The sequence below is a fragment of the Macaca thibetana genome, chromosome 4 (genome assembly GCF_024542745.1).
Source record: "Macaca thibetana thibetana isolate TM-01 chromosome 4, ASM2454274v1, whole genome shotgun sequence".
In the NCBI taxonomy this organism is placed as follows: domain Eukaryota; kingdom Metazoa; phylum Chordata; class Mammalia; order Primates; family Cercopithecidae; genus Macaca; species Macaca thibetana.
Window position 1 is genome coordinate 85,774,387 of NC_065581.1, and position 20,753 is coordinate 85,795,139.

General features: G+C 34.2%; 1 protein-coding gene across 3 annotated transcripts in view; it reads right to left on the reverse strand.

Moving 5' to 3' along the window:
- RNGTT (RNA guanylyltransferase and 5'-phosphatase) overlaps positions 1-20,753 on the reverse strand; it is a 332,045-nt gene that overhangs the window by 141,527 nt on the left and 169,765 nt on the right. For all 3 annotated transcript variants that reach the window (XM_050789534.1, XM_050789536.1, XM_050789535.1), the window contains one exon: positions 3,579-3,679. In XM_050789534.1, coding sequence (XP_050645491.1) covers positions 3,579-3,679 — 101 coding nt within the window. The remainder of the gene's footprint in view (positions 1-3,578; positions 3,680-20,753) is intronic.

Sequence of the window (20,753 nt, forward strand, 5' to 3'; positions counted from 1 at the left end):
AAATTAATTCAAGATGGATTAAGACTTAAATGTTAGACCTAATACCATAAAAACCCTAGAAGAAAACCTAGGTAATACCATTCAGGACACAGGCATGGGCAAGGACTTCATGTCTAAAACAGCAAAAGAAACGGCAACAAACGCCAAAATTGACAAATGGGATCTCATTAAACTAAAGAGCTTCTGCACAGCAAAAGAAACTACCATCAGAGTGAACAGGCAACCTACAGAATGGGAGAAAATTTTTGCAATCTACTCATCTGACAAAGGGCTAATATCCAGAACCTACAAAGAACTCAAACAAATTTACAAAAACAAACAACCCCATCAAAAAGTGGGCAAAGGATATGAATAGACCTTTCTCAAAAGAGGACATTCATACAGCCAACAGACACATGAAAAAATGCTCATCATCACTGGCCATCAGAGAAATGCAAATCAAAACCACAATGACATACCACCTCACACCAGTTAGAATGGCGATCATTAAAAAGTCAGGAAACAACAGGTGCTGGAGAGGATGTGGAGAAATAGGAACACTTTTACACTGTTGGTGGGACTGTAAACTAGTTCAACCATTATGGAAAACAGTATGGCGATTCCTCAAGGATCTAGAACTAGATGTACCATATGACCCAGCCATCCCATTACTGGGTATATACCCAAAGGATTATAAATTATGCTGCTATAAAAACACATGCACACGTATGTTCATTGCGGCACTATTCACAATAGCAAAGACTTGGAATCTACCCAAATGTCCATCAGTGACAGACTGGATTAAGAAAATACACCATGGAATACTATGCAGCCATAAAAAAGGATGAGTTTGTGTCCTTTGTAGGGACATGGATGCAGCTGGAAACCATCATTCTCAGCAAACTATCGCAAGAACAGAAAACCAAACACCGCATGTTCTCACTCATAGGTGGGAACTGAACAATGAGATCACTTGGACTCGGGAAGGGGAACATCACACACCGGGGCCTATCACGGGGAGGGGGGAGGGGGGAGGGATTGCACTGGGAGTTATACCTGATGTAAATGACGAGTTGATGGGTGCAGCACACCAACATGGCACATGTATACATATGTAACAAACCTGCATGTTATGCACATGTACCCTAGAACTTAAAGTATAATAAAAAACAAATAAATAAATAAATGAATAATAAATAAAAACATACTATGGAAAAAAGCAAAACTAGGACGACAGACTACTAAACTGAATTACATCATGCTATGTTTAATTACAATAGGAAATTACAAGAAAAAGTAACATTTTTTACTACTAGAGAAATGAGTATTCTATGTTTAGCCTCATGAAGCCTTTAAGTGCCACTAAGAATTATGACTGTAAAAGGCAAAAGTAAGCGATTTTTTAAAAACCCAACGAAACAATCCAAGAGTCTATATTCTTTAACCAAATATAAATATAGCATTAAGAAAAATAGAAGATTTAGTAATGAAGCAGTTTAACAAATTTTACTTCATCTTTGAAGTCTTATTTTTCAAAGAACTGTATTCACTTGTGTCAAAAAAACAAAACAAAATAAAACAAGTATAGCCCCACTAGAATTAGTTTCTTAGCCTCCATTTTTCTAATAGCGAGATGGTCTTCTATAAGGCACTTCCAGAAGAACATATCAAGCCTACACCCAACTTGCACGATTAGTGATGAACAATCCCACATTTGACTGGCAACTGAGAAAATCTGTACACTGGGCTAATCTTGAGTTCAACATATCAATATTTATTCAATGTTTAGATAAGAGAAAGATATTTTTGAAATTATCCTGAAAGTCATTCACGTGCGTGTATTCCACCTATTCCTATAGTCTCAAATTTATCTATCCTCAGATTATAATCAGACTCTATATAGAGTTCAATATATTCTTGGGGGTTCCAGATAATTGTTGTAACAATTTTTTGCCATTAAGTCCCAATCGTAAATTAAGCCACAAACATTTAGGGATAGTGTGTGTGTTTTTTTCTTTTCTTTTCTTTTCTTTTTTTTTTTTTTGAGACAAAGTCTTGCTCCCAAGTAGCTGGAACCACAAGCATGCACCACCATACCAGGCTAATTTTTGTTTGTCTTACAAACAGGGTCTCCTTTTGTTGCCCAGGCTGGTCTCAAATTCCTGGCCTCAAGTGATCCTCCCACCTTGGCCTCCCAAAGTGCTGGAACTACAGGCATGAGCCACCACACCCAGACTAAAATAAAATATTAAATACCCTACTGTTTGAAAACGAATATCCACATGCTTTATTAAACCCACCTTTTCACTTAAGATTCACCACAATGCAGAGTTTCCTCTCTTTGATAATGCATAGTTTCTTAAGATATTTTAATCTTTTGGAGTCTGGACTCCATATATCCCCTGTTCCATCAGCTAGCAAAAATGCTATCTGTGCTTTACCTTTGATAAGTAAAAATTTCACAGGATACACTGGTAAGCTGTAATTTCTTTGCTAGTATTATCCTATTTACTTTCTCTTTCTGATTTCCTTGAATAAGGATTTCTTATTTTGTTGTAATGTATTTACTTAGACAAGATACTTAAAAATTTATAGAACAAAAGTGAAATAAAAACAAGGCTTTGGAAAAATGTTCAAAATATTCATGCTAAAGCATCTTGTATACTAAGATAGCAACCAAAAAAGTCATAAAAGGAAGATTAACCATTAAATTAAAAAATTAACACTTAATAAACATTATGAAAAACCTTAATGAAAGTCAACAGTTAAGCCCTTACCCTACAAGAGTATAGAAAATATTTGCTCTGCAAATGCAAACATGAAGTAATTTCCTTCAAAGTAAAAAAGACTTATTTTGATATGCTTAATTATAATACCAATGATCATCTTATATCTAGATCTATAATTCATATAACAGAATTATTTTTTAGTAAAATCTCAAAATTTAGTAAAATTTTCACTTTGCAATTTAACAAAGTTCTTTTGGGGGGGGGGGCGGTGAGGGGGAATGAGGTCTCACTCTGTCACCCAGGCTGGAGTGCAGCAGGGTGCAATCTCAGCTCACTACAACCTCTGCCTACCAGGCTCAAACAATCCTCCCACCTCAGCCTCCCGAGTAGCTGGGATCATAGGCATGTGCCACCAAGCCCAGCTAATTTTTGTATTTTTGGTAGAGAGGGAGTTTCATCAGGTTGCCCAGGCTACTCTCAAACTCCTGAGCTCAAGCAACCCACCCATCTCGGCCTCCCAAAGTGCTAGGATTAGAGGCGTGAGCCACCGCGCCCAGCCAAAGTTCATTTTTTAATATTATTAACTTTTATATTGCTATTATTAATATAATAATATATTATATTAATGAAAAATGATTTTAAAACAAAGATCAGTAAAGTTTAAAGGAAACTGCAAAATGTTAGCTGACACAGGTCAAAGGAGTAATCTCTGAAAATGAGATTAATGTATATGTAAAATATTTTGCAAAATAAAGTATTTTCATTTCTTTCTTTAAAGTATTGTAAAGTATACATGAAATACCCTGTAAAAGGTGAAGCCTTACACAAACAGTATTATTTCATGCAAAAAGTACAAAAGTGCATACTTACCCTTCTCCTCCCATTCTTGTTATTTTTAGACGAAAATCCACAGAATTCAGACTGGGAGGCTTCCATTTCAAAATATCATCACATCGACCAGGTTTATATTTCTAAAGCCAATTAAAATGATGACAATCATTACTAAGAAGCTAAATATTAAATATTAAATGTATTAAACCTAATGTAACTTTTTATTAAGCAAAATTACTTCTTTTCTAAACATAATTTTAATCTTCAACCAACACCTGAGGCTAGATAGCTACCTTCTTATTGATTACCTTTCTTCTTTTCCTACCAAAGACATGTAGACCCTTGTTTGTGAAAGTCCAGAAAAAGAATAAAACCAGTGATTCTATCCAAGCTTTCTATGACTTAAAAGAAGCTTGATTTTTTAAAATGCTTTTTTTCTTGTTCAGCTTTATGGAGGGATAATTATAATGAATAAAATTAACCAACAAATCTTGACAAATTTATATAGTTACGTATCTATGACCAAAATCATGATATTGAACATTTCAAGGACCTGAAAAAGTTTCCTGCTAACATTTGCAGTCAATTCCCTCCCCCAGCATTCTGGCAACAGTGATCTGTTTTCTATGACTATAGTTGTACCTACATGAGAAATACTTTAAAAATAAAAAATAAAGAAATACTTTACATCAGATTTTTGAGATGAATCTATCCTGGTGCATGTATTAGTAGTGTGTTCCTTTTCATTGCTGACTAGGATTTCATTGTACGTATATACCACAAATTATTTACACATTTACAAGGTGATGGATATCTGGGTTGTTTCCAGTTTTTGGCTATCGTGAATGATGTTGCCAAAACATTGACATGTTTTCCTAACTCTTGGGTAAATAACTAGGAGAGTGGAATGACTGTATCACGTGGCAAATGCATGTTTAGCTTTGTAAGAACTGTCAAACTGTAACATTTTCTATTCCTAACAGAAATGAATGAGAGGTCCATTTGCTCTATATTCACCTTAGACGAGGCACTGTCAGTCTTCTTAATTTAGCCTTTCTAAAGTGTGTGTCTCACCATTTTAATTGGCATTTCTCTAATGGTACAAAGATAGTGAAGATCTTTTCTTTTGTTTATTGCTATCTATATACCTTCTTTGGTGAAGCGTCTGTTCAAATCTTTTACTCTTGTTTTCACTGAGCTGTTTGACTCATTACTGCCTTGTAAGAAGTTACTTATATATTCTAAATAAATAGTCTTGGTTGGATATATGTATTACAAATATTTTCTACCAGTCTTTGGCTTTTTCATTTTCTAAACAATTTCTTTTGAAGACCAAAGTTCTTTATTTTAGTAATGTCAAAATTATCCATTTAAAAATTATATAATTTGTGCTTTTTGTGACCTATTTAAGGAATATTTTCTTAAAGTCATTACAATTTTCTACTGTGTTTTCTTAGACCAATTTTATAGTTTTAGCTCTTATTTTTAGGTATACAAACTACTTCAGGTTTATTAATTTCTATGGTATGAGGCACAGGACTGTGTATATATAAATATACATATACACACACACACATTTCTTTTCTTACTAATCTGCTGTATTGACATATATGCCTTTCTTCCTGCTAACAGAATAGTCTCAATTACTATAACTTTATACATTTTGAACACAGGCTGTGTAAGTCCTCAAACTTTATTCTTCTTTTTCAAAACACTTTTAGCTAAGGTAGCATTTACATTTCCACATAAATTCTAAAATCAGTTTGCCAATTTCTATGAAAAATAAGCCTGCTGAGATTATAATGAGGATTACACTGAATCAACCAATAGGTTAGGGAAGAAATGACACCTTAACCAAATTGAATCTTCTGATTCATAAACACTGTAAATCTCTCCATTTATTCATCCTTAAATGAATCTTAACAATGTTCTGTAGTATTCAGTATGGAGATCTTGCATGGCTTTTGTTAAATTTATGCCTAATAATTTACTATTTTTGGTGAAATTATCACCACAAAAATTCAGTTTTGCTTCTATATACCACCAATAAAAATCAGAAGAGAAAAAATGGAAAGGAAATTTTTAAAAGCTTACAATAGGGTTAGGCGTGGTGGCTCACGCCTGTAATTCCAGCACTTTGGGAGGCGGAGGTGTGAGGACAGCTTGAGCCCAGGAGTTCAAGATCAGCCTGGGCAAGAAAGTAAGACCTTATCTCTACAAAATTTTAATAATTAGCCAAATATAGTGGCACATGCCTGTAGTCCCAGCTCCTTAAGAAGCTGAGGTGGGAGAACTGCTTGAGCCTGGGAGGTCAAGGCTATAGTGAGCCATGATCCTACCACTGAACTCCAGCCTGAACAATGAGTGAAACTCTGTCTTTAGGAAAAAAAAAAAAAAAAAAAACTGCAATAGTATCTAGAGGAAAAAATACGTAGGAATTAATTTAACCAAGGTGAATCATCTGTATACTAAACATTGATTTCTTTAAAAAAAAAAAAAAAAAAAAAAAGATGGAAAGACATCATATGTTCATGGATAGGAAGACTTAATGTGTTAAGATGTCAATACTCCCAGAACAATCTACAGATTCAATGCAATCTCTATGAAAATTCCAACAGCGTTTTCCACAGAAATGAAAATGTGCTCTTCAAATTCCCATGAAATTTCAAGAGGCCTAAAGAGTCAAAACAATCTTGAAAAAAGAAAAAATTGAAAGAGTCACACTTTTTACTTTTCAAAACTTACTACAAAGCTACAGTAATCAAAACAGGTGGTACTGGCGTAAAGACAGACACAAAGGCCAACAGAATAGAATTAAGAGTACATAAATAAAGTCATACATCTATAGCAAATTGATTTCTTTTCCACAAGGATGCCAAGGCCATTCAATGAGGGAAAGAATACTCTCTTTAAGAAAGAGAGGTGGGACAGCTGGTTTTCCACATACCAAACTAAGAAATTGAATGCCTACCACATACCATATACAAAAATTAACAAAAAATGAATAAACAACCTAAATATAACATGTAAAACCATAAAAGTCTTAGAAGAAAACATAAGGCTTTGCGATCTTAGATTTAGCAGTATATTTTTAGTTTTGACACCAAAAGCATAAGCAACAAGAAAAGCATAAGAAACAAGCATAAGAAACAAGAAAAACTACAAAGTTTGGACTTAATCAAAATTAAAAACCTTTGTGCATGACAGAACATTATCAAGAAAGTGAAAAGACAACCTGTAGAATGGGAGAAAATGTTTGCAAATTATACATCTGATATAAATCTGGGTATGTACCTATTTATACCCAGAATATACTGTTAAAATGGATACAACTTAACAACAGCAAAAAAAAAACAAAAACAAAAAAAAACACACACACACAAATTTAAAAGTCAAAAGACTTGAATAAACATTTCTCCAAAGAAGATACACAAATGGCCAATAAGCACATGAAAAGATACTCACTATCATTAATCATTAAACAAATGCAATCAAATCAAATGGAGATACCACTTCACACTAACTAGGGTGACTATAATTTTAAAAATAAACAGAAAATAACAAGTGTTGGTGAGAATGTGGATAAATCAGAACATGCACATTGCTGTTAGAAAGGTAAAATGGTGCAGCCACTATAGATAAAAGGTTAACAGTTCCTCAAAAAGCCAAACACAGAATTATCACATGACTCAGAAGTTCCATTTCTAAGTACACACTCCAAAAACCTGGAAACAGCTACTCAAACAGACACTTGTATGTCAATGTTCATTGAAGCATTCTTCACAAAACTTAAAAGGTAAAGACAATACGAGTTTCCATCACCAGGTGAGCAGATAAACAAAAGGTTGTATACATATACATTATCCAAATATAAAAAGGAATGAAGTTTTGATATGTGCTACCAAATGGATGAACCTCAAAAGCATTATGCTAAGTGAAATAAGCCAGACACAAAAGGAAAATATTGTTATGATTCCACTTCCATGAAATATTTAAAATAGAAAAAAATCATGGTGACCAAAACTGGATTAGAGGTCACCCAGGGCTACAGTGTAGAAGAAAATGGAAGTTACTGCTTAGTGGTTAAATGATTTCTGTTTGGGATGATGAAAAGGTTTCGGAAATAGTGGAGATGGTTGTACAACACTGTCCATGTAATTAGAGATTACAAAAATTATTTTAATAAACAAAAGCTTTGTAAATAATTGTGTTACTCAGCATTATAGCTTTCTAATGCATATAATATGTAAATATAAATAAATCACACTAATTGATACATTTGTATATTCACTTTATAGGTATCCTAATTGGAATGCATTTACTCAACAGAATGAAAAACTAACTGAAATTTTTTGATATGTAAAGCATATAACATTATAATACAATGTTTGATATACATAGTGAAATGATTACCATGGTAAAGCAAATTAACATTATCCATCTCCTCAGTTACCTTGTATGTGCGTACATGTGTGTCAAGAACATCTGAAATCTACTCTCTTAGCAAACTTCCACTATATAAAATAATATTATTAAGTACAGTCACTGTGCTGTACATTAGACCTCCAGACTTATTCAGCCTATGTTAACTGCAAATTTGTGCTCTTTAACCTACATCTCCCCAATTCTCCCACCCGCAGCACTGGTAACCTTCTTCCTAGTCCTGAACAGTACCTTCTAGTTTCAACAAAACAAATCCCTCTGAATACCCACAATTGAGAGGGAGGACAAAAAGCATAGCTCTCCCTCTGACCTGAGCTTGCTAATTTTTTCATACTTCTAACCACAGAAGACTGTACAGTTAGAACTGACAGAGTAATTTATATCTGTTTCAATTACAGTAAGGAGGTACAGAATTAGTTTATCACCAATAATCAAAAGTTGTTACTAATAAGTTACCAACTGGGTTTGTTTCTCCCCCATTTAAAAGAGCTTATTAACCAAGTATCTTAATAATAGGTGTTTTTTGCATTCTGTTTCTGTGTACTCAACTCTTTGAGATTCCACATGTAAGTGAAATCACACACCATTTCTCTTTCTGTGTCTGGCTTATCTTGCTTAGTACAATGCCCCCCAGCTCCATCCATGTTGTTATAAATGACAAGATCTTTTTTTCTAAGCCTGAATCATGTTCTGTTGCATAAATATACCATAATTTCTTAATTCATTGACCCACTGAAGGACATTTAGGTGGTTTCCATATGTAGGCTGTTGCAAATAATGCTATAATGAACATGAGACTATACATATCTCTATGAGGTACTAATTTCATTTCTTTTGGTATATACTCAGAGGAACTGCTGAGTCATATAATAGGTTTCTAATTTTTTGAGGAGCCTCCATACTGTTTTCCATAATGGTTGTACCAATTTACTTTCCTACCAACAGTGGAACACCCTCACTCTCCACACTTTCACCAACTATTTTATATGTCATCTCTTGTATTTTCGATAATAGCCATTTTAATATGCATGGGGTAATATCTCAATGAGGTTTTAATTTTCATTTCCCTGTGATTGGTGATGTTGAGCACCTTTTCATACACCTGTTGACCTTTTTTTTTTTTTTTAGATGGAGTTTCCCTCTCGTTGCCCAGGCTTAAGTGCAATGGTGCGATCTCAGCTCACTGCAACCTCCGCCTCCCAGGCTCAAGTGATTCTCCTGCCTCGGCCTCCCAAGTAGCTGGGATTACAGGCATGTGCCAGCACGCCCAGCTAATTTTTTTCTTTTAGTATAGACGGCGTTTCTCCATGTTGGTCAGGCTGATCTTGAACTCCTGACCTCAGGTGATCCACCCGCCTTGGCCTCCCAAAGTGTTAGGATTACAGGCATAAGCCACCATGCCCAGCCACCTGTTGACCACTTTTATGGCTTCTTTGGGGGAAAAAAAAAAAAAGTCTATTAAAGTCCTTAGATTATTTGTTTTTGTTTTGTTTTTTGCTACCAAGTTGTGAATTCCTTTAATATTATAGATATTATCCCCCTATCAGATATGTGCTTTGCAAATATTTTCACCCAATCTGCCTTTTCATTTTGTTGATCGTTTCCTTTGTTGTGCAGAAGTTTTTTAGTTTCCTATAGTCCCAGTTGTCTATTATTGCTGTTGTTGCCTGAGCTTTTGATGTAACATCAAAAAGATCACTGCCAAGACCAACATCAAGGAGCTTTTCCACTATATTTTCTTCTAGGAGTTTTACAGTTTCAAGTCTTACAGTTAGGTATTTGATCTATTTTAAGTGGATTTTTGGATATGGTATAAGGGTCCAATTTCATTCTTTCGTATGTGGATATTCAAGTTTCCCCAGCATCATTTACTGAAAAGATTATCTTCTCCCCATGGTGTATTCTTGGTACCCATGTCAAAAATTAGTTGAACATATATGCTTGGGCTTATTTCTGGGCCCTCTATTCTGGTCCATTGGTCTATGTGTCTCTTTCTATGTCAGTACTACACTGTTTTAATTACTAGAGCTTAGTAATATAACTTGAAACCAGGAAGTGTGATGCTTCCAACTTTGTTCTTCTTTCTCAAAACTGCTTTGGCTATTTCACGGTTTTTAGTTCCCTACAAATTTTAGAATTGTTTTTCTCTAATTCTGTAAAAAATGTCATTGGTATTTGGATAGGGATTGCACTGAATCTGTATATCTCTTTGGGTAGTATGGACATCTTAACAATGTAAATCTTCCAATTCATTAACATGGTCTATCTTTCCATTTATTTGTATCATCTTCAATTTCTTCCATCTTGGTTAAATTTATTCCTAGGTATTTTATTCTTTTTGATGCTATTGTAAACGAGATTGTTTTCTTCACTTTCTTTTCAGACAGGCTGTGATTGATTGGTGCAGAGAAATGTAACTGATTTTTGTGTGTTGATTTTGCATCCCACAACTTTACTAAATTAACAGGTTTTTTTTTTTTTTGATATAACAGTCTTTTTCTGCATATAGGATCATGTCATCTGCAAGCATTGATAAACTACTTGTTTTCCATTTTAGATGCCTTTTATTTCTTTTTCGTGCCTGATTGCTTTTGCTAGTAGTTCCAGTATTATGTTGAATAGAAGCACCAAGAAGGGGAATCCTTGCCTTGTACCGGATTTTACAGGAAAAGCTTTTAGTTCTTCCCCATTAATTATGATGCTAGCTATGGCCTTTTCATAAATGGCCTTTGTGTTGAGAAAATTTTCTTCTATACCTATTTTATTGGAAGTTTTTGTCATAAAGGATGTTGAACTTTGCCAAATGCTTTGTACGAATCTGTGGAGATGGTCATGTGGTTTTAGCTTTTATTCTGTTAATGTGGTATATCATATTGATTGATCTGCGTATGTTTATACCAACCTTGTGACCCAGGGATAAATCTCACTTGGGGATTTTAAATGTATTCTAAGTACATAGCAAAAAAAGAAAAGGTATTACCTGAGTGTCTTAAAATTGATTATAAAGGAATGAACATTGTAAGCCTTGAAGGATGGGTAATATTCACTCATGTAGATTTGCAGCATGAAGTAAACATGAGCAAAAACACAGGAGTAGAAAAATATAGGATGTGCTAAAGGAGAAGCAAGTCTCCCCCTTCAGTGTGTGCATTATGGAGGGTGGGCCCATATTATGAGAAAAATACTTAGGAAGGAAAAATTGCTAAGTTTCTCAATACTAATATTTTTTAATTATCCAAGTTAAATCGCATTCTAACAAATTTTTAATTTAATTTTTTAAATTAGATATGGAGTCTTGCTATCTTGCCCAAGCTGGGATGCAGTGGCTATTCACAGGTGCAGTCAAAGCACTGCAGCCTTGAACTCTTGAGTTCAGGCAATTCTCCCATCACAGCCTCCTGAGTAGCTGAGATGAAGGGTGCAATCCATTGCACCCAGCTCAAACGGATTTTTATAAATTATTTAAAATTGCAAAAATCATAATCACAGGATCGCTTATTTCAAACGGAAGTCCATACAATGACGATCCAATATAACTTGTTTTGCTAAGAAAGAAAAATCATTGGAATTGATAGGAAACACCTTTTAACTGTGCCACGTGTAAGAAAATAATGCACATTATTTTCCCTCAAGTTTTGTATTGAAGCATGAGTAAGTATAAAATCAAATATATAATTTTTCAGTGGAAATTTTATTCCATATATTTTCCCTGAGAGATTTATTTAGGTAACATATATACTTTAGGATAATCACAAATAAATCTCTTTAGACTGGCTTTCAATGCAAGTTTTTTTGGAACGTTGAAACTGCAAAATTTTCCCATTGTCAACCCATTAATGAAGAGAATCTGATAAAATATAGTCATTTTCCTAGTAAACCTTATTTGGCAGAAAAGTCACAGGCCTTTAAGTAACAGTGGCTCATTATAGTAGTAAAGGGTCAAAAAAAGTAAGGGAGAAAGGAGTGTCAGCAAGAGTGAATGGGCTCAAGAAAAAGAGTAAGTTTGTGTAGCTTGAAACACACTATGCATATCCCATCGCATTTGCAACCTCTGCCAAGGAAATTTCATATTTACAGACAAATCATCGTTTAGTTCCGCTTCCGACTTGTTTATATAAGTGACTACAAGGCCACTTAGAAACCAATATCAATCTAAGTTATTAAATCTAGAAAAGTTGAATGATGGTATAGTTTTAAAATATCTCCTAATAGGTACCTAATGATGAAATCTAAAAAGCTTTAATATGTAATTTTATTTGTATAATAGATATTAAATATCATTCACATTCTCTTGCCTGTAAATCAAGACTCAATTTTGTCTAATAAGAAAACACGTATCAACTCTTCTGTTTTTACACAGCAATAATTCAGAAACTTAAGTAACTCCTCATCTCAATGCACACCAAATCATTCATATTAATTTGGAATACTAGACTTGATATTATTAGGAACTTCAAAGCACCTTTATGAAAATTAAAGATTAAAAAATTTTAGAAAATGGTGCCAGGCACAGTGGCTCACGTCTGTAATCTCAGCACTCTGGGAGGCCAAGGCAGGCGGATCACCTGAGGTCAGGAGTTCAAGACTAGCCTGGCCAACATGATGAAACACCGTATCTACTAAAAATACAAAAATTAGCTGGGCATGGTGGCACATGTCTGTAGTCCCAGTTACTTGGGAGGCTGGGGCAGGAAAATTGCTTGAACCTGAAAGGCGGAGGTTGCAGTGAGTCGAGATCACGCCACTGCATGCCAACCTGGGCAATAGAGTGAGACTCTGTCTCAGATTAATTAATTAATTTTCTCAATTAATTAATTAATTAATGGTATTAGAAAATTGTATTTTTAAAATACTATAGCTCCCAGTTACAGAATGTAGATTCAACAATGACACAGATTCTATGAGTAAAATATACTGAAATACCCATTAGAATGTAATTCTACTTTAGCAAAAATCATATCAATTTTGTGCCTATAAAACACCTAGTAAAATGCTCGAATACTTGAATAAAATAATTAAAAATACAGAATTTCAAAACTTACTACAAAAATATCTGTCTCAGGTATACTTAATTGAAAAATGAAATATCTGAGATTATGAAACAAGCTAACAATATTTATGAAAGATTATATATATAAATCACTACCAAATAATCCTTTTTTTATGATCCCCAAAATAACAAGAGCAAATACATTATAAATACAGGAACTGAATAAGTCTTTTAGAAATAAATATTTATGATTTATCAAACTTGAAATACAGAATCTTGCTGAACTATAAACAAGGATATAAAAACACCCTTTCATTCTACATGTTCCTGTGTAGTCAGAGTAATATAATTCAATTTATCAGCATGCATCTAGTTTAAAATAATTATCAGAGCTATAGTTAACTGACAAATACAATACTTAGTTTATAGAAATAAATCTGATTGTATCAGGTGAGCCATCAAAAAAAACACGTGGGGATATATTAGGTGTAAACGTAATTACCAATATAACCCAAGATATCCATTGCCATCTTAAAGTCAAAAATATAATACATGTAAACGTCAGGTAGCAAAATAAGATGCTTAGAAAAGTGTTGACCAGATGAAAACAGAACCTGGCTTAGAGGTAGAAGACGGCCATATGCCAAAGAGAAGTCTGTAAAACTAAGGTGGTGAGGAAGCTAACTGGAGGTATACGTGATATATATTTGTGGTGTAAAGCACTGGTTCTCGACTAGGGGAGATTTTGCCTCCAAGGGATACTTGGCAATGCATGGAGACATTTTTGGTTGAAAAAGAGGTGGGGAGGGAGTGCTACTGCCATCTAGTGGTTAAAGGCTAGATATGCTACTAAACATCCTACAAAGCACAGGGCAGCTGCCCACAACAAAGAATTATCTAGCCCAAAATGTCAATGGTGCCAAGGTTGAGAAACCCTGATGCAAATGAAGCTAGCAGTAGTAACGGCAAAGGAGCAACATATTTAGTCTCTCTTTGCCTCTACTAACGTAATTATTTTAAGCAAGTTCAAAGTGGGCTTTATGTATCTCATTTGTAAAAATGCAATAATAGCATTTTGCTTGCCTAAAACAGGATATCTAGACCAAAGATATCCAAAAACACCTTGCAGGCTTATGTTACTCTATTATTTCCACCAGTAAAATGTGAGTAGTTATCACCAGATTCAACAGTAAAACCTGAGACACAATGCCTTCTTCACAAAGATCACATCTGAAGCTAAGAAAGATCCCTGTCCTCACTATAGTATTAGTTTTATTACAGCATTTATTTTTAAAGAAAACTTTAGAAATCCTAGACAGTAATGCTGCTAGAGACAGTAAAACAATGGAATCAATTATGAACACACATTCTTCAATAATCTATTATTTGCCTTTTCACTATTACACATTATAAAGAATCTACTCCTCTAACACTCCAAATATACCCACAATGAAAATTACTCCCAATTCATCTCTCATCCTAACTTTCTCCCAGATAAAAGTATGTCAGGCACTGGCTTATTCATTAATATCCTAAAGGCAGCCTAAAGTTTTAAATCTAAAACTGAATCATTTATATTCTTAAACAAAAAACTAGTTCATCTCCATTCTGATTTCCATTTCTGATTAACATAATGCTCCTAACCAGAAAGGTTCAAAACTCTCTAATCATATTTGATGCAGTCTCTACCAGTTCCATATTCCACCAATTACCTCTCTTACTTTTTCACCCAGGCTACTGTGATCAACTTAATTCTTATCCCTATGATCAAGAGGTCCTATCAAATACAACTGATCCTGAATCCATCTGGTTAGATGGTTTATTGAAAATAATACAAGCTTCTCACCCTAACAACCAAAGACCACCTCCCCTCTGCCCGCTTATCTAGCCTTATTCATCCTCTCTAGTTTTATCCCCTCCTATGCCCTTTACACAGAATAATAAAGGCAGTAATAACTTCTAAGGGCTAACGTCGACTGGGTTTTTGCTTTTCACCAGTTACTGATTTGACTTCTCTTAAATAACTTTATTCTCAAAATAGCTCCATGAGGTAGGTGAATCTAACATGGTACCTTTTTCTCATGGCTCACAAAACAGAGTCATAAAGAAATTGGCAGAAAAGATATTTGAACCCAAGTATTTTATTCCAGATTCCAAAATATATATTAACTACCACATTGTATGGGGCGAATGGAAAGAAAAAAAGGTGTACACCGTACACAAAAATCAACTCAAATGGATTAAACATTTAAACACAAAAATGGAAACTGTAACACTCCTAGAAGAAAACAACAACAAAAAAAATTCTTGACATTGGTCTTGGCAACTATTTTCTGGATATAACACCAAAAGCACAGGCAACAGCAAAAATAGACAAGAGAGACTACATCAAACTAAAAACCTTCTGCACAGCAAAAGAAACAACAAACAAGGTGAAAAGTCAACTATGAAATAAGAAAAAAATATCTGCAAACTATACATCCACGGGGTTAGTATCCAATATATAAAGAAGTCATACAACTCAATATTAAAAATACAAACAACCTGTTAAAATGGGTAAGGGTCCTGAATAGACACTTCTCAAAACAAGAAATGTAGATCGCCAACAGGCCTACTAAAAAGCATCTCAGCATTTCTAATCAGCAGGAAAATGCAAATCAAAACCTCAATAAGACAGCACTTCACATTTACGAGGATGCCTATTATCAAAAAGGCAAGAACTAACAAGTGTTGTCAAGGATATGGAGAAAAGCGAACCCTTGTATACTGTTGGTGAGAATGTAAATTGGTGCAGCCCATTAGTGAAAACAGTATTGAGGTTCCTCAAAAAAATTAAAGACAGAACCACCCTATGATTCAGCAATCCCACCTCTGAGTATGTATCTGGAAGTACTGAAAACAGGATCATGAAGAGATATCTGCTCTCTCCCATTCACTGCAGCTTTATGCACAATAGCGAAGATATGGAAGCAACTTAAATGTCCTGCAATGGATGAATGGTTAAAGAAAATGTGGTGTATATATAACGGAATATTATTCAGCCTTACCCCCAGAAAAGTAACTTCTGCCATTTGTGGTAATGTGGATGGAGCTGGAGAGCACTGCACTAAGCAAAAATAAGCCAGAAAGAGAAATACTGCATGATCTCACTTTTACATGGAATCTCAATTAGTCAAACTCATAGAAGCAGAGATTAGGATGGTGGCTGCCCAGAAATGGAGGGAACTAGAAATGGGATAATGTTGGTCAAAGGGTACAAAAATGGCAGGTAGACAGAAATCTCAGATGTTAACTAGCTGGAATGTGGTGATTATTTCACAATGTACATCAAAACATCAAGCTGTATGCCCTAAATATATACAATTTCTACGTGTCAAAAAAGTTAAATTGTCACAAAACATAGAATTTAAAGAAAAAAGACAAAATGGTTAAGATATCTGTTCAAGTACATTCAAAAGCCCTATAAATTTATAAATCTATAAATCTAAGAAAATATGGAGAAAGCAAAGAAATCCAGCGTCTAACGCAGGGTTGTTTAACAGCAATACTACTGACATTGGGGCAGTTGACTCTTTGTTGTGGGGGCTGTTCCGTGCAATGTAGGAGGTTTAACAGCATCCCTGGCCTCTATGGGCCAATCAAAATAATAAAAAATGTCCCCACATACTGTCAAATGTTATTTGGGAAGTAAAATCATGCCAGTTGAGAACCACTGATCGAAAGTATGAATTTATTCTTTTTTTTTTAAACCAATATCTATTGATCAACTGCTAAGACTGTGTCAACCAGTTGTGCTAGAGGCCAGTAAGATAAAGATAACGGGGGTTTCAGACAAATAATAAGCAGTTACAAAAAACTGTCAAGAATTTAATGAAATATGAAGTTCAGAGTGCTATAATAGCAGAGAAAATGAAACGTTAACACAGTCAAAAACATAAAGAGAAGTTTCCCAGGGGAAGTAAAATTTAAGCTGAGAATTACACAGGCAATAAGGATGAGTTAAGTAGCTACAAGAGAAAGTACAGTGAATCAAGGAACTAAGACATTTAGATTGCCTACATGTACAACACAGTATTTAATATTCACCCTACTGTTACAAGCACTAAAAATATCACTGTGAATGAGACAGAGATGGTCTCTGTCTTCATGGTACTTACAATCTAGTAAGAGAAATGGTAATTTTTAAAATAACTAAAAATTCATACATGTTAAGTGCATTGAGGCCAATGGGAATACTGTGGGGGCAGGGGAGAGTCAAGCTGAGCTAGACAACCAGGCTTCCTCAAGGAAGCACATCTAACTTGATAGTTCAAGGATAAATGGGAGTAATATAAAAAAGAAAATAGTTTCAGGCAGAAGAAATAGCATGTATAAATACATATTTTTTAGAGACTCTTTCAGTTTATAGCTCTTATAAAATGAATTGGTCTATCAGTAGAAAGAGCCACTAAAGTTATCACTGAACTTTGACAACAAAAGGAAAATCAATTTTCGTACCCTACATAGACAAAATGTGTGCTTTTACATATTTCCTCCTAAAACGTGGAATTGCTATAAGCATAAGGGATAAGAGATAACAATTAATAACCCCTATCTTTTTGCTATGATTCCAATATATCTCCCTAGATGCCTAAATCAGAGCACTAACAAAAACAAAATAGACATTAAAAATATACCTGGACAAATTCTGAAAAGCAAACAATATGTAAACAAAAAGTAAAATAATATGCTATCTTTATGAAAAAGTAGAATGAAAATAAGAATGTATTCACACATTTGTATTTGCTTCTGTATAGATAAAGAAACTAGGGAAGAAGTATGAGAGAGAGACTTTCTTCTGTGTATTTTTTAAATACATGTTAAAATTTCTGAACCAAGTGATTGTATTATCTAGTTTAAAAATTAAAATTATACCACTGTAAAATGCAAATTTTAAAATCTACCATTAATGTTTCAACTTTAAACATAAGTTATTAATAAAAAGAACTATCCCTAATTCATTAAGTGTTTAATATGTATCATTTATATGAGAACTGATTTGGTATTCTGTATATTTACCCTCTAGGAATTCACCACTTCTTTCATTTTGTGAAGTCCTTATTTATATATTTCCCCTTTCTCTGCTACCAATATATCATCATTAGCAATTCCTTTTAGTTGTACAGATATATCTATATCTAGCTGAGACTGATTACAAATTATGCATCTGTAGCTGTTTATTTTGCCAACAAAATTCAAAAAAAACTAAATATTTATTTTTAAAACTTGAAAATGATGTTTTCCTTTTCTTCCTTACACAAAGCAAGCTAAGAATATTTTGCTGTGCTCTAAAAGTTGAACAAGGAAAAAAAATTAAAATAAGGTGCATTTTCTTTCTTGGCACTTTGCTATTACAATTCCCTGGAAAATTATATTTTTCAATAAAAATAACACATTTTGAGAAAAGATAGAATGACACTTTTGCAGCCTGCCAGAAAACAGAGCCCTTCTTCAATTGAAGACCTATCAAAATATGCAAGCAAATGTCATGGAAACAGAAGCTCTCACCATGGTAACATCCTTGCTACAGAGGAAAACCATTCTAATTCGTCATGTACCTCAAGACAAGGCATTAGGCTAATTCCAATTTTCATCTTACAATCTATCCATAATATTCAATATACCTGGCAGCAGTAAAGATTTGATAAAAATATTAATATTTCAAAAGAATGCAATATTAAAATCAAAGCTGACTCTAAATTTCTATGCAAACTGATGAATACCAGATACATAAAATCAAGCTGACCCACCTTACAGGAAAATCAAAATAGTGAGAAAAACATTAAAAAACAATTATATCTCTACCGTTTGAAAGTAAATAACTCTAGACTCAACAGAAACAGTTATGTTTTACTAACCATAGTAGAGTTGGTAAGTACAACAAGAAAAGCCATTTTTCTAAATATAAAACAAAAACACTTTCAAGATTTTTATTCGTACTTAAATTATACAATGTACTATTCTGTTTTTATTTCATAGTGATAGATTATTAATGGCATACAATTCTTGCCTAGAAACATAGTTTCTCCAGATAAAAGTAAAATCAAAGCTGATTTCTCAAAAGGTTAAAAATTAATGTTATTTCCACATGTAAAAATTTAATATGCTACATAAATCCGCACTAAAATCTACTTATAAAAGCTAGTAAACAAATAAGATTTAATTTTACTACCAACTTTGTAAATTAAACAATCTAATAGCTATCATGTAAAAGATCTAATACCGGCATATTAAAATACCAAATCATCATGTTAAAATATTCATTTTTACGTGATGAATGGCCAAAAATTAGCAATTCAAAATGGAAATGTAATCGCAGAACTGAAAACCATATAGATAGGAGTCTAATAAAACATAGTTTATTATAGAAGCTGATAATGAGATGGAAAATTCAATTTGATAGTGATTCTTTTTTAAAATGATCATTTGTTTGATGAAAGCTTGAATCTTAAACCTTAGAAAGAAAATAGATTTATATTGAAAATAAACAGATAATTTTTTCCTTTTGAAGAAAATACCAAAATTTTTCTCAAATATTTAAGTATTTTTGTCAAGTATAGGTTACATTTCAAATTTTTTTAAAACACTGTGCTACAGACTGATGTTTGTGTCCCTTCTAAAACTCCAGTGTTTAAATCCTAACCCCCCTAATGTAATGGTATTAGGAGGTAGGGCCTTTGGAAGGTGATTAAGTCAAGAGGACCCTGCCTTCATGAATGAGACTCCTACCCTTAGAAAAGAGACACAGGAAAGCTCCCTTGCCCCTTCTGCTGTGTGGGACACAACATGAGCCAAGAAGCAGGCCTTCACCACACACTGAATCTGCCAACACTTTGATCTTGGACTTCCCAGCTTCTAGAACTATGAGAAATAAAATTCTGTTGTTTGTAAGCCACTCAGTTTATGGTATTTTGTTATAGCATCCCAAACTGACTAACTGTTTATATTATTGTTTACATCACTGTTTGTGAATAATATAATTAAGCCACCTTTAAATAAAAAACATTAACGTTATTTTTGAATCAACAGCAAAACACACAGGGAAACCAAAAGGCAAAACATGATAAAGAAAAAAGTAAACTGGCTCCAAATCCAATTTTGGTCTTTAACCTGAGAACAAGGAGAAAGCACTAGAGATGAAGGAAGATCTCTCTGGATACGGAAAGAAGAAAAGATTGGGCCAGGCTTGGTGGCTCATGCCTGTAATCCCAGCACTTTGGGAGGCCAAGGCGGGCGGATCACAAGGTCAAGAGATCGAGACCATCCTGGCCAACATGGTGAAACCCCGTCTCTCCTAAAAATACAAAAATTAGCTGAGTGTAGTGGGTATGGGCCTGCAGTCCCAGCTACTCAGGAGGCTGAGGCAGGAGAATTGCTTGAACCCAGGAGGCGGAGGTTGCAGTGAGCCCAGATCGCGTCACTGCACTCCAGCCTGGGCAACAAGAGCGAAACTCCATTTCAAAAAAAAAGGAATGAAGAGAAGGCAAGAATGGATGCCACTGTAGTGGTTCCAGCAAGAGGCAATGAAGGACAAACTGGATTAGAGTAGTAGCAGTGACAATGGAGAAAAAAGGGAATAATTTAAGAGATACTTAAAAGATAAAGAAAGACTTGGAGAGGCAGGAGGGGACGGTGCCAAAGATGACAGCTAGATTTCTGATTTAAGTAACTGCATTTAGTAACTGAGGTGAAAATGCTGGAAAAGAACCAGTCTGTATGTCTGCTTACTTGATCATTTCAGG